The 15697-nt window shown below is 38.5% G+C and overlaps 1 protein-coding gene across 2 annotated transcripts in view; it reads right to left on the bottom strand.

The window, feature by feature from the left end:
- Window positions 1–6110: 6110 nt before the first annotated feature.
- Window positions 6111–15697, bottom strand: part of SNX7 (sorting nexin 7) — a 54194-nt gene continuing 44607 nt past the window's right edge. For both annotated transcript variants that reach the window (XM_070939373.1, XM_070939374.1), the window contains one exon: window positions 6111–6938. In XM_070939373.1, the coding sequence (XP_070795474.1) occupies window positions 6837–6938 (102 nt within the window). In that variant the 3' untranslated portion in view covers window positions 6111–6836. The remainder of the gene's footprint in view (window positions 6939–15697) is intronic.

Below are 15697 nucleotides of genomic sequence, written 5' to 3'. Positions count from 1 at the left end.
GTTCTCCCTATAATGAGATATGGAGAAGGTGATTTCCTTATGTAAGAGTGACTTCTAACTATTCAGAAGGAAACAGAATAGACAATTTGCAGAGGTAACAGCTGAACCAAAATGAGTTTGGACATTGCCTTAGACAGTGTACTAAAAAAATATGCGTTTTTAAACAATTCAATTCAATTTGATCAGAAATAAATTGCTTTTGCCCTTTTTTGTAGTTTTATTTTTGATATAATTTTTGCAAAAGGAGACAAATGTGTTGATGTTCTTATTGATGGGGGGGCTGGAGTTCTTCAACTACCTTAATTATGAATATATGGGAGTGACTTCAGATTTCCTCCCAGACTTCCTATACTTGTCATGTCAGGAGTTTGCAGTTCACTCTGAACTAATTCATGCCTTCACTTAAATGGGCTGCAAAGTGAACTGTAGGACTTCTGAGAGAAATGTTTTTTAGCCAATTCTCCTGTTCATTTTCCTTTTTGTCTAATGAATTAGTGATTTTCCTCTCGCAAATCCTTGGAATTGGCTTTCAGCATCACAGTTTAGTCAGAACTCCTGTAAGGCTTGCAATTTCACTTGGCAATGGTTTTTTTCTATGCCTATAACTCAGGGCTTCTGGTCACATTTTCCACTCACTATGAGCCTGCAAATACAAACTAATGATGCTTGTAATTCAAGACCAAATTGTACCAGCAAATCTCTGAAAATGAATGAACACATATCCACACACACACACACACACACACACACACACTTCCTATTCCAGCAAGCCGGCCTGACCTAAACTTTTTCCTCTTTTAAATGGGAATTTTAAATTTGGTTTTAAATTATTGGGGTTTTAAAATGGTTCAGCCAAATTTATTTAATTTGTTTTATCTCTATTTTAAATTTTGTATTTATATGTTTTATTTTATGGCTGTTCACCGCCCTGAGTCCTTCGGGAGTAGGGCGGTATACAAATTTAATAAAATGAAATGAAATGACACTTATCTACTCCTGCTAAATGTGACATTAATAGTGAATCAATTTCATTTTAAAATCTCAAATTATAAGATGGTGGATATTTCTTCTAGTAGATATGAAATATTTTAAAACATTCATCCACGGGACTAGATGTTATTTAAAAAAAACCAGGAACTGCAGACAAAATCAGAACCTTCTCCATCATTATATCTGCTAGATCAGCCACAATTTCCATTATTTTCAACTATTGTAGTCAATGACTTGTATGTCAGGAATTGTGATCTTGTGATATCTGAAGGACACCATCTGAGAAATGTAGGGTACTTGGAATCCTGTACTGGTTATAAAGGGAAGAGTGGCTATACAATATTGTTACCTATCTGTCTTTACATTCATCCTCTCATTCCTCCCTCCCATCTAGCTGGCTGTCGGTCTATTTGCCCATCAATCAAGCAACCAACCATCCATCTAGCTAGCTATCCTGCTGTATTTATTTCTTCTGAAATAGCAAAGATAATTGAATTTCAAGCATGCAGTGCTGTGATTCGTGGCTATAATCTTTCACCCTTCATCTCTCTCTTCCTCTTCCCCCTCCAATCTTTCATCATTTCTGAATTAATGACTACAAGCAGATGGTTTAGCTACTGGAACTAATTCTGGTTCTAGGCCCAGTAAGAGATGAATCAAGGAAAAAGGAAATGAAATTGTATAACACTACGGTGTAGGTGTTGGAACCAGCAAAGCAAAAGCATCACTTTGCCCTTTAGGTTTCCATGGAGTGATTGCCCAAAACACATGGTAACAAGAACTCTCTTCTTCCTTTTAAATGTTTTAAAATGTTGCTTGTTGGTCTGCTGCTTGAAATGTACACAGATGAAATTGTATTCTCTCCCATTGATACCTATAAAAACAAACACAGTATGCCAACATCTGCAATCAGAAACCCAGTAGTGCAAGAATTACACATTGATCCATAATTGAATGAAGTGTAAGGAACATAGATATAGACAGATATAGATTCTATAGACATAGAATCATTGGGCTAAAGAGGACCTTAGAAGTCATCTAGTCCAACTCTCTGTCCAAGGCAAGAGATTATATACCATCTTGGACAAATGGTTATCCAAGTCTTTTCTTGAAAACCACCAGTGATGGAGCACCCACAACTCCTTGAGGCAAATTATTTCATTGATTGTTGTGTCAGGAAATTTCTCCTTAGTTCCAGGTTGTATCTCTTGTTTGATGAGCTTCAACACATTACTTATTGTCCTACTAAATGTGTTTTGGAAATACAAATCCCTTTAATGGCATGGTTCCATTTTTAATTTCCCAGGTTTGCTTTCCTTCGAGTTTTTTTTTTTTTGTTCCTTTCTGTTCTACTGATGTGTACAACCAAACTAGACTTATCTAGGTCCTCTTCTCATGTCACAAATAAGCCACCCCTTTCTCTCTCCCAAATGTCTCCCTTTTTTGTATTAGCAGCGTATGACATGGAATGGATGGGTTTTTTAGTGTTCTCACCCCCTGCCTGTCCCAAATTCTGTTTTGGATTAGCAAAAAAAGATAACTGGTGGCACAACTGGGGTTTTGGGAGCACAGGAGAGTGGAAAACAGTATGGAAAAAAAGTGGCCATAGACAACCCGTTGTGTGAATTGGTGTTGATAGGAGAAAAGTGGTCTAGCCTCCAGCCTCTACATTCTTGACCTTCTCCTCACTTCTATTCCTCATCTACTTGAAATCACCATTCCTGGTCAAGGAACAAGTGGCAGCTGTGGCCAGGAAGGCTTTTACACAAATCCATCTTGTGCCCTTGTAATGTCCTTTCCTAGATCAGGAAGACTAGCTCAAGTCCACTCATGCCTGATGCTTATCAGTTGGATTATTGCAAAGTACTCTAAAATGGGGCTGTTCCTGAAAAGCATTTGAAAGCTCCAGAATGCACAGTACACCCATATAATACCACTGCTATGCAATCTGGCTACCAGTAGTAGGCTTTGGGTGCGATTCAAAGTGTGGTTGTCACATTTAAAGCACCTTACATTAAATGAGGCCAGATGAAGTTAACCTCTTTTTATCATTACATGTAATACTGGTTAAGATAATCAGCCAAGTAAATTTGTTTACTAAATAAATAAATATTGCCTCAGTCTTAGAAAATTGATTACTTATTGTCTTTTTTTCTATACTATTGCCAGACAAATCTAATACTCCTAATTGGCTGGAGTTAGCCCTATGACCTGCTATCCTTCCTCATGACTCAGTCAAGTGTATTTTATGAAGAGGCCTAAGCCATAATGTGACTACTTTGATTGTAGCTGGGAACTCAGCCAATGTGTTTTGTAAACAATAGCTCATGTTTTAATGTATGCTGTGGATCTGATTAATAGTGGTTTATTCATTGAACAATTAAGCAAATAATGGTTTATTGAAATGCATAGATCCATCTTATAGGTGTTTATTTAAACATTGCTTTTGTACTGCATTTTGCTGTAAATTTTACCCCGTAGAGAAATTCCATTAGGTTTTTTTTTGTCATTCATAATTCAAAATATAATTTTAAAACAAATGTGGGAGTGGGTGGTATTCTTGCAGCCAAACATCGCCATCTGTGCCATGGCTGCTTCTATAGTGGAGCTCTTAACTACTATTGTGAAGCAGAATTCATACTTGGGTTCCCAGGGAGGGAGATAAAAATGTCCTGCTTTCCAACTTCTCTAGTGGCAAGCTGTGTTGAAATATGTGTTACCATATTCCAACTTTCTACATGTTGAGAAATTATAAATACAATCCCCATTGCTACAAAGCAATTTCATATAAAATCAAAGAGCTGGAGTGACTCTGATAGACCATTTAGGTCAATTCTCTGCTTTGAATGAACTCCAGAACCATGGCTATCTAGCTTCTTTAGCAAGTCTTCCAATGAAGAAAAGCCCATTACTACCTGGTAAGCCAGAATAGTAGTATATGCACATTGCCATATTATTTCCTTTACACACTGCTCATTAAAACAACTCAGGAGTCTTATTTGAGATTCAGTGTTTTGTCTAAGCTTGGAGTAGCTGTTATTCTGCATATGCAGGAACCAGAATTTAAAACCAAGGACTGACATACTGAAGTATAAGACGCACCTTTTTTCCCCCTAAAAGGGGGTGAAAATTTAGGTCTTATACACCGAATGTAGCCCCGCCCACCCACTGGCCCCCACTCTTTGGCCTCTGCCTCACAGCAGTTACTTCCTTGCAAGCAAACAGCAACAAAAAAACAGCTCCTTTCAGCTTCAGCACAACCTAATTAGCACAAGTTGAGTGGATCGGCCTCCCGACTCTCAGCTGATTTGCTCTCAGCTGTTTTGCGCAAGGCTCTGCTGCTTGCTGCAAAGAGATAAATTGCTGGAGCAGATTTTTTTTCCCTTGTGCTAATCAAGCTATGCTGAAAATGAAAATGAAAGTAAAGCAGGCTGTTTGCTGTTTGCTGCAATGAGGCAAAATTGCTCAGAGGCAGAGGGAGATTTCTTTTTCTTCTTTTCCTCACCAAAAAAGGTAGGTGCATCTTATACTCAGAAAAAAAGTTTAATTCTGACTTCTACTAACCCTAAATGGTGACCTCTTGGGTTCCAAGGAGGGCCAAGCCTTACATAAGAGTCAAATCTCAACACGGTTAATGAACCACATGCAGGTTGACGTAAGAAAAACAACAATGTATGCAGCCTTGTTTCCTCTTTCCCATGGCTTATCTTAAGTTTATGACTATTATGGGTAGTTATACAGGAATTTTAGGACAAAGGAGGTTAAAGAATGGACAGAGATTTATCTTTATGGGTGACTAATGACATTTATAACTTTTTAAAGTGTATGGCTTGATTGAATAATGGAAGGAAAACTGTGAATTAGAAAAATTCAGAAAAAAGATTGAAGAAATATATTGGTCTGGCTTTCACAAGCGTCTTTGGAAATATGTGGTCCTCTAGGTGTTGCTGAATTACAACAGCATCCCTTAGCTCCTTTAATCGATACTCATGTAAAATATAACTTAGCCATTGTTAGAGGACAGCAAGTTCTCCAATCTTGCTTAGGGCAATTGGCTTCAAGGAGTTTTAAGTGTAGGAGACTTTATAAGGTTATCAAATATCCCTTGAAAAGTTGAGGTTATTCATAAGGTTGTCAAAAGATTAAATTACTTTCAGAATAAATGAATATCTTATGTTCCTTTGGAGGACTTCCAGGACTCACAGGATAAGAGAGATCTACCCTCAAGGAAGCCGCCTGATTTGAAAAATAACTGACTTTGTGGCTACTATAGAAATTTCAACAACCTATAAAAACGAAATGGGGGCAGGGTGGGTGATTTTTTTTTTTTGGGTGCAAGTTGAAATAGAATCAGGAGTAAGTCACCTCTAGATGAGATGGGCAGCATATATATTTTAATAAATAAATAAAATAAATTTAAAAAGGCTTTGGATCTGTCAAAGTATTCCCATTCTCTCAGTATGCCATAGCAGGTGGCAAATCTTAGAGGAAGTAAAGATTAATTTTCTTCTATTAGAGTGAATGGAATTACTTGAATAAAACTTGGAAGTATGGGAAATCATAGAGAGAACCGGGAAAATGAAAATTTCTGCTCCTTTTTCATTCATTTTGGATCTGGCAGATCTTCCACTACTGATTGTCCTTCTCTATTCTGTTAGCGCAGTGATAGATTGGCAAATTACTAAACATAAGCAACTATTTATACTACTAAATTATCTGTGTATGTATTTTCAACCCAATATTTTACTAATGAATCAATGAAAACTACCACTTAATGTTTAAAAAAATATAAAAAAAATATAAGCTAATATCTTTTAAAAGGAGAACAAGGTATTCCTTTGAAAAGAAGAACTCTATCTGTGACAACATAAAAAAAACGGCTCTTTAAATAAACATCTGTCAGGAAGCCAATTTTTTTTTTACTACTTTAAGAAATGCATTTCCTGGTGTCAGACTAATTGAGGTAGAAACTGCATTTCACAGTTTTCATATTCTTTCCAGTGGTGAATATTTCATTGTCACTATAATGCATTAAATGTAATGTTCATTTGAACATTATTATGAAACTTTAGAATAACAGCCAGGTTAGAGCTTAGCTATAATCACAAAGAGAAAATGAATAACTTCCTATTCAACTTTTTATTATTAAAATGCATATTTAAAATATTTTATATTCAAATTGCACAGTATTACAAAAAACAAAAACAAAATATCTCCAGAAAAATGCTGGCAATCATATATTCTCACCTCAGTGGCCCAATTTGTATGTACCATTGTTAAGTATTATAAGAAAGTGTTACAACCCATAGTTTAGTACAAAATCATAGTTGTAAGGTATTACCATCACAGTTTAATGTTACAAGAAAGAATACAATGTCTCATTTTTGTTGCTTTCTCTGGGTTTATTTTGAGTAGACCTAAACAAAACTAAATTCACTGAAACTGACTGTCTCAGAAATGGACTTTTTTCTCAGTTGTTGGTTTGGATTTAGTATTAAGCTATAGTTAATGTAGAACTGAAGGGAAAATTTTTTAATGTAATTGTATTTCCATCAAAAGGAGAGGAGGCAGGGCAATTTAGAATTGAAGTTCTAAATTTGTCCCCACAGTATTAAATGAGATTATTGTTACATCTGAACTGGGCCTCTCTCTTTCTTCCCCCCACTACCAAAAACACATACACAAACCATGATTCAAATAAAGTCCGGGATAATAGAATACCTGACATTTCAGCAAGCTTACTCTCCCTCCCTCTCGAATCTTAATATCTCTACACAATAAATGAATTTCATCTCAAATATAAAGTAATTCTTTGGTGAAGAACAATTCAGAGGAGGATGCCTCGATCAAGACTGATCTTCAGATTCTTCTTCCAAGGTAATATCTGCTTCCAAGGTAATATCTGCTTCAGTTTGAGAGGTCACGAAGGACTCCCAGGTGGCAAGGCACTTTAAAAGAAAAGGAAACAAAGAATAAACTTGGAAGCTTTGGAATTCTATAAACCATCCTCAAGCTGCTTCTCCTCATTGATTGGACAAGGAAGTGAAATTTTATGATGTATACATTTCTCAAATGATGGCAAACATTTTGTAAGGAAAAACCTCAGGACTGTCTTCTGCACAATTTGGGAGGTTTCATGTCCTTGTTAATGCTTTACGTTCCTATAAATTTCATCCCAGACTTGTGTAAAGCAAAATGGGAGTCCTCTGATTTCTCTGAACTTTGGCCCATTTCATCCTCCCAGTGTACTAATATTTTTGCCAACTCCCTCTTCTTTTTGGATTAAAACCCAAAAGGCACATTTACGATTTCCTATGTCAGATGATAGAGGGCATGGGATCTAGGATAATCTGAGGGGCATGGGAATACTTTTGAGTAACCCAGAAAGGCTAACTCATTTCTGTAACTCCAGATCTTATTCCCAGAAGAACAGAATGGTCTCGGAACCCTCCTGCTGAGTATGGTATTAAGTACTGAAGTTATGCTTTAAAGGCAGCGCTTCCCAAACTTGAGTAAATTATCCAGAATTGGATAAAAGTGATTTTCCTTTGGGTAATGACACACAAACTCATAATCCAATCACAAGAGGGATATTTAAAGAAGAATTTTCCGATAAGCGATAAACGGGGCTTTCTGATAATCGATTTCGGATAATGAAGGAAAAACTTTTTCAAAGCACTGTTTTAAGAAGTAATTAACCTGCACAAATAAGGTAGTAAACTATTCTAGATTAACAAGTTTTTGTAAGTGTACTATGATTATTGCTTTAATTTGGCATCTACTTGTAAAAAAACAGACCATTGAACTGGGAAATTCTAAGACAGCCACAATTCTGCTGAGGGCTGTGATAGTCTCATATAGAGCAAGTCAAGAGAACATATTATTGCTCTCAGTGCAACTACTGTGAGTCAAGGGAATGTTTGATTGCTCTCAGCTCAGAGATCTAATATTTACTATGCTGGCAAAGAAATTTCTTCACATTCTTAAATACATCATGATCCTCACTAATGCTCCAGATAGGATTAAGGCATAATTATCATAGTTGCCAATGTATTGTACACACAGCTGCCTGCAATATCAAAACGTTTTGCAGGCTTAACCTGCCATTGCTGAAATTGATGCCATCATTCCTATAAATTGAGATAATACTTCAATGCAATGTACAGTTTCAGGCAAGCTTCTTGCTTATTATATTTTTGGGTAGTTATCTCCTGCTGGTATCCTGTAAAAAAACCATGAGTAATTGATGGCAAATCCTGTCATTAAGAGCTGTGATGGCACAGTGGTTAGAATGCAGTATTGCAGGCTAGTTCTGCTGACCAGCTCAAGGTTGACTCAGCTTTCTATCCTTCTGAGGTTCTTAAAAAGAGGACCCAGATTGTTGATGGCAATATGCTGATTCTGTAAACTTCTTAGAGAGGGTAGATTATGAAGCGGTATATAAGTCTAAGTGCTATTGCTATATGCATGAATTAGGAATCCCTGTATCATCTAATTCTTTCCAGTTAGTTTGCACTAATGACTCTTTCTCAGGATCAAGAGCCATGGTGGGGCAGTGGTTAGAATGTAGTATTGCAGGCTAACTCTGCCCATTGCCAGGAGTTCGATCTGGACTGGCTCAAGGTTGATTTAGCCTTCCATCCTTCTGAGGTCGGTAAAATGAGTACCCAGATTGTTGGGAACAATATGCTAATGTTGTAAACTGCTCAGAGTGCTGTAAAGCACTGTGGAACAGTATATAACTCTAAGGGCTATTGCTATCGCTATCAACTCATTCATGCCAAGGAAGTGGAACTGGAAAAGAGAGAATTTCAGAGCTGCTTGCCTCAGAAGCAATGGCAATTCCACAGCTGAAGTTCTCCAGAAGCAAAGCCTGGAGCCCAAGGCGCAGAGACCTACTTTTACGTTCATGTGGCTAATTATGTATCTTGTCAATTGGAGCAGAGCACTTAGCTTAAATAACAAAATATGTTACAGAAGAATCTGAATTCCCAAACACATATTTGGTTACATAAATGAATATAAGTTTAAAAAATTGAGAAGATGGCTCCGCTAAAAATGGAGCAGACAACCACAGTAAGCCGGTGAGTATATTGGCTCTTCGTAATTCCACTCTGGACAAGAAGATGACTTGAAATCACCCAGAAATGCTCCATACAGTTGCTTCTTGCAAGGAGACCACAAGACAGTGGTTTCTGATGGGTTTAGAGAACTGGGAGATGAGGGAATAGTCATCTCGCTCAAACCATGTTTGGTGCCTTTAAGGACATTTAACATACTTTTTTGTAAACACTTTCAGAAATTGCTTGTTAACTGCTTTTCCACGGTTTAGTTTTTGTTTTTGCAAAAATACTATTATTCTTACTTATTCATTTGATTCATTTGATACACTTAAACTATGTGTGTCACACTTTTCTATGAACACAAAACACCAATAATTTTGTATTTGGAAGTCCTTAAGATTTTTTTTTTCACAATGGGTGCCCACCGCTCTTGGGATTTCTGTATGAAATGAGATGGCGCAAAGACCTCTCTGCCTAAAGGAAATCTCCTATGATGCTGTATTATTTCAGCCTATTAACCTGAACAGTTGTTGTAATTAGGAAGTTGAGTACAAAACTGTTGTCAGTCAGAAAAATTTTTTTAGGAAGTGATGGGCATGTCTCATCTGGCTGAATAGCAGATTACAAACACATTTACCAGACAAACTGGTGGCCTTATTAATTTTATTTAAGCCATAAAATGTTGAGAGATTTCTAAGCTGATTTTTAAAAGAGAAAAGGATGTCAAGGTTCTGCTATAAATATAATCACACTTCAGCATAAATATTTAAACTCATAAAGCAGAAAAGGCAGTTTATGAGAGATTCCTGGCCAGAGATCACGTCATAAATTTTGAAAATGCTGACATGCAACTTAAAAACTAGAAGAGCAGCAACGTTATTTCCTTATCTTAATTAAAAAAAACAAGTTTTCTTCATCTTTTAAGGGCTTCTGTGCCTATATAAAGCAGAAAAAGAAGTAATTTTATTTCTTGCCAAAGTGAATATGAGGCTACTACTAAAGGACCCCTTTCTCTCAGGTACACTGCTCTAACTAGCTTTGAGTATAACTTCTGCAATTAATCATCAGCTTGGCCAAGATCCAATAGGCATAGCTAATTCATTAAAGCAGTGTTCCTCAACCTTGGCAGGTTTAAGCTGTGTGGACTTCAACTCCCAGAATTCTTCAGCCAGCCAACTCACTGGGAAATTCTGGGAGTTGGTCCACATAGCTTAAATTTGCCAAGGTTGCGGAACACTGCACTAAAGGTCAGGGTGTATACAATCAGGCAACTATTCTAACAATAATAGTAAATTAACATATAACATCTTTATAAGCAGAACTAGAATTTACAAGCAATTGAATGTGCTCGGGTAGAAAATTGGCTTTGCTTATGCCCAAGACTACAGCACAAAATTTAGGCTGCCTTTTCTTCAGTAATGGCATTTAATACATTGGATGAGAAAACCTTCTACATTGATTCTGATATCGCAAACTTCAGCATTGCTTGCATACCCTAAGACACATGATCTGGGCCCGTGATGGCAAACTTATGGCATGCGTGCCAGAGGGGGCACACAGAGCCCTCTCTGCTGGCATGCACGCCGTCGCCCCAAGTCAGATCTCCGTGGCGTTTCTTTTGTGAGCTTCTGTTTCCATGCAAATGACGAAACAGAAGCTCACGAAAGAAAAAGATCTTACCTCTTGCCATGCTGCCAGTGTTGGGATGCCCCGCCTCCCGCAGGCCAGCTGGACTTCGGGTCTCTACTGTGCATGCACGCATGTCTGCGCACATGTTCAGGCATGCACACATTCGTGCATGCACCTTTCAGTTTGGGCATGTGCGCGCACGGTTTGGGCACTTAGTATCTAAAAGGTTCACCAACACTAATCTAGGCCAGGGGTGTCAAACTCGATCCCATTGCGGGCCATATTAGAATTCTGTTTGCCCTTGGGGGGGGGTCAGGGGGGGCGTGGCCTGGTTGTCGCAGCTGAATGGGTAGGCTGGGGCTGTGGTGGCACAGGCTGGTCCCTCACCATCTCTGGGACAGCCCCGCAGGACAACTCTTGGCCTATCGCTGGCCGGATGCGGCCTGTGGCCGCGTGTTTCACGCATCTAATCATCTCCTTTTTACTGTTTCTTTTGAGATGGTCCTTCTGAGGAATTGGGACTAATCTTAGATGTGAGTCAAGGGATTACAATAGACTTAATAAAGTTGGATGCATTGTCTCCTGGAAATACTGTAGAAACCCAAAACAACAACTGGATGTCCTTCATATAAATCCCCCTGCCTGCCCTTTACCTGGTGCTATGGTGGTACTGGGACACCTTCTAATGCAGTGATATTATCTTCCAATGAAATGATGCCTATCCATATACACAGAGAGTTGTATTTTTAAGACTTACTATTATTAGGACCACGGCTGCTCATGGCTGGGACACTGATGATCAGCAAGTCCACATTTGAGACCCAAATGCAGCTGTGTGGCAGGGTGAGCTTCTGTAATTTGCTCCAACTCCTGCCGGTCTAGTAGTTCGAAAGCGAGTAATCAGAAGTAGGTAGATAGATAGGTACCACTTCAGTGGGCACATTAATGGGGACATGAAACCAGGCGTTCTCGGACAACAGCAATGTCACTGGTTAATTCTTTCAACCTGGAAGTGCCTTGGTGCTTCCGACATGAACACCAAAAAACCATTTTATGTAGCCTTAAACTGGTTTTTGCTTTCTCTGGAAGAACATCCCTTCAAGCACGATAATATGATTACTAATGAACTGTCCACTAAAACAATGAATTAAATATAGATGTAGAATGCCTCATAAACCCTCATCTTTTCTTCTCAGAGATATGTGTTACAAACTCAAATTGTATCAGCCGCCCCGTTTTACGAACAGTACTCTTTTGACTGTCAAGCAGTTGTATTTGTGTATTCCTCTTTTTCTTCCCATTCAAAATTCTCACTATTGTTTTTTTTTTTGTGTGTGTGTGTTTTGGACAGAGATACTTGGTGCAGTATGCGTGAGAAATGGTTCGCAATGCCAACACAGCATTGTATTTGCACTGTACGCGCTCTCATTACTTGGCAGTTCAATGCATGATAACACTACAGTAAATAAAGATCTTGGAATGACGTATAAAATGCATATGTGATAGCTCATTCCTTCATATTAATGCCTATGTTAGGAACCAATCTTACTTATCTAATCTTTTCAGCAGGCTAAGAGGATCAAAGTTATTGCTATGGTTGTGTTCACACAACATACACAAACGTGGCTATTTTAATTACAGTTTAGGAAATGAATCCAATTTTCTGGATCTCTCCAGCCCATGAAGCTTTAAAAGAACTAGGGGGTTTGGGATAAAAGTGTCCCCACAGGTTTTACCTTGCTAGTCATGACTGACTTTAGGGGGCAGTCCTCATCTCTATTCCTTAAGTCAAAGAAGACTAGGGTAAGGGTCCTTGAAGATGTTTCTGTGGTCATGTGGCTGGCATGACATCACGCCACAGCAAAAAGTGTGTGGCGAAACATGGAACGCTGTTACCTTCCCGCATGCTTATATACAGTACCTGTTCATCTACTTGCATTTGCATGCTTTTGAACTGCTAGGTAGGTAGTTTTGGGGTGGCAGGCACATGCCGTAAATGTCCCTGGGACTAGCCTGCCCTACCTGCACCAGAAGAAGAGGCTTGCTATAGACCCTTCCTACTAAGGAATTCTGGTCAATGGGCCAAGCAGAAGAGCCTTTTCCATTGTGGCCTCGTCCCTGTGAAACACTCTACCGGAGTTGAAAACTGTTCCCATCCTTTTGGCCTTTTGGAAGGGTATTAACATTTGGTTTTGCCAGCTGGCTTAGGGTCCTGAGACTGGTGCTCACCACTGGATGTGATTGACGGGGTAAGAAGACCTCATACCTGTATCATCTGTCTCTTGGTTCCTGACTTTTTGCATAGTTTAAAAATTTTAGCTGCTTTTCTATTTATCTTTTTACGTATCCGTAAGTCACCTAGAATCCCAGAGGAAATGGGTGGCATATAAATAATAAAATAAAATAGCTGTAGATTTATGGGGGTTTGCCCATTCACAAAAGGGCTGCCACAGGAACGCTGATGTTATTACAAAACATCAATATTTTCAGAAAGCAACCTTTTATATACAGTGATTTACTTATCTCTGCCTTTTTCCAGGGTAACAAAGCCTATTTTTTTCACACAAAGAGCTGGGCTGAAGCCCAGTCACTAGATTGTATCAGTAAGGGATTATTACCCAGACAGCTAACTGACTAAATGCTCTGTTGAACTGGATAGTCCTTTGAACGGATGCAGCGTAGCTCTTCCTATATTCTTATGATAATAGAATCTTCTGTATATCATTTAATTAAAAATCAGTGTTCCACAGAGAATGTAAAAGACTTGGAAAGCACTTTTCCCTGCTAACTCATAGTGCGGCAGGTAACATTCTATCTTGTCTCTAGCCACCTATCTCAATGTAATCCATAGAGGTTGAAGCTCATTTTTAAGCTCATTGTAATTTTTATTAAAAATTACAATTAAAATGATAAAAACTAATATAAAGTAAAACAATAAAAAGAAAAAAGTGCAGGAGAGAAAAGTAGTACAAAAAGTAGAAAAGAAATGAGAATATACTAAGGACTATTAAAGGATTGACTTCCGTTTTCATCATATATAAACAATTTTAGTAATCTATCTCTTTCTCTTAAAATACAATTAAGTTATCTCTTCTTTCCATATCCTTGTCATTTAGTCCTAATCAGCAGAGTTCCATTGAGAGTTATCAGAGATAGCAACATACCTATTTTTTTCCCTTTCATTAATTTATTTTTTTTAAAAAAAGAATTTAGGTCCTGAAACTTTTATTTAAAAATTCTTTTGCTAAGTATTAAAGGTAATTCATCAGATATTTTGCTAAGGAATGAAGGAAACTGACCAAGTGCTGTAAAACATGTGGAGCCAAAGGTTCACCTCTAAAGCAGTCTGAAAATGATTAGAAAAAGTATGCAAACACAGTGTCCTTTTGACACTGCCCTAAATTTTCAGCAAAGATGTCTATTCCCTCATCTCCCAGAGCTACCAACCTGCTGTGGACTGCTTATCTTGCAGTCTCTTCGAGAAGAGCAACTGTATGGTGCACTTGTGGGCAATCTCAAGTCCTCTCCTTGTCTGGAGAGACATTATAAAGACTTCGTATACTCGCCGACTCTTTCATTCTGCGGCAGTCACTAGCTCCACATCTGTCTGCCATTTCCTCACTGGGAAGGGTTTGAAATTTCAGAGCAATTTTCCTCTGCTGTTGCTATCTGAAGTCCCTGAACTAGAGATAAAAACACTTTACAGGGATAAAACCTGCACCCTGCAAAATACCGAATTATGCCTCTTCTGATACTTGTAGTGCTAGTTCCTATCAGATTAAATGGCTCTGAAATTAGTTCTAGATGCATAAACACACAATAAAATAGATAAGCAAAGACTGAAAACATGCTCACTGTTTTATTCGTAATAGCATTTTTATTCCTTGTCCTAAATTCGCTAGTTGCTGCCTGTTGGGCTAACCATAACCAAGCATTGCTTACTACGCAAGTTAGCCTATTATGTGTCAGTCACTCAAGTTCGTGGAGCAAGTTGACAGGTTGCAAATATAACTTCAAGGAATTATTAGGGCTGTACAACATTGAGATTCCAGTCCAAATGCTTTGGAGAATCTGGGGCTGCAAACACAGCATCTGTTTGCAAAAGATAAAACAGCTGCATGTTTTCCCAGGGCTGTGTGGTAACTGCTGATGCATTTGATTATAATGCTCTTAGTTACAGGTACAATTTCATTTTATGTGTGCTAGCAATGTTTATAAACTTATTTGCAAGCCTCTTCTTGTAAAGTGTTTTCAGGCTGAATTTCTAATTAAGCTCTAAGCACCTCTATCATTTGATGTTTCTCAGACTAGTTATCTACTTAAACAAGTCTTCCGATAATATGGAATGAAACAAAATAGGAAACCTATTCCAGCTGAAATCAAGATTTAACAATACTTACAAAAGACACATTGAGCATTCCCACTGATTGCAGTAGTTCTATTTTAACTAACTCCAGATTTCACCTCAAATATCTCAAAATACCCCATTTGGCAAAAAGTTTGATAAAATTACAATGGTTTTAGATCAGGGGTGTCAAACTGGTGGCCCGCGGGCAGGGGTGAAATCCTCCCGGTTTGGACCAGATTGGGTGATCTGGTAGCGATTGTGGTAGGTGGTTTGGAGAACCAGTAGCGATGGCGGCGCAAGGCTCCGCCCACCCGCCCGAGTGTCATTACTTCCTTGTTTTAACCTGGAAGTAATGTGTTGTTTATCCTCTGCGCATGCCAGGAAGGTTTTGCGCATGCACAGAGGGTCTGCACGCGCATATGACTTCTGAACCGGTAAGGAAGGTAAGTAGATTTCACCCGTGTCCGCAGGCCATATGCGTCACGTGCCCAGCTCCGTGAAGGGAAAAAGAATTGCGATATGTTGCGTGACGGCAATGTGACGCCGCGAGTTTGACACCTGTGTTGTAGCTGAACCTAAAAAAGAATATCCAGACACAAGCAACTGTGACCAAACCAAACTCTCAGCTGGATACACTGGAATCTAAATTGCTATTGGCAGATTTAAA

This window comes from Pituophis catenifer, unplaced genomic scaffold, assembly GCF_029215685.1.
Source record: "Pituophis catenifer annectens isolate HBS135680 unplaced genomic scaffold, rPitCat1.0.hap2 SCAF_3, whole genome shotgun sequence".
Classification (NCBI taxonomy): domain Eukaryota; kingdom Metazoa; phylum Chordata; class Lepidosauria; order Squamata; family Colubridae; genus Pituophis; species Pituophis catenifer.
Note: the sequence above shows the minus strand (reverse complement) of the source record. Positions and strands in the feature narration are given on the sequence as shown.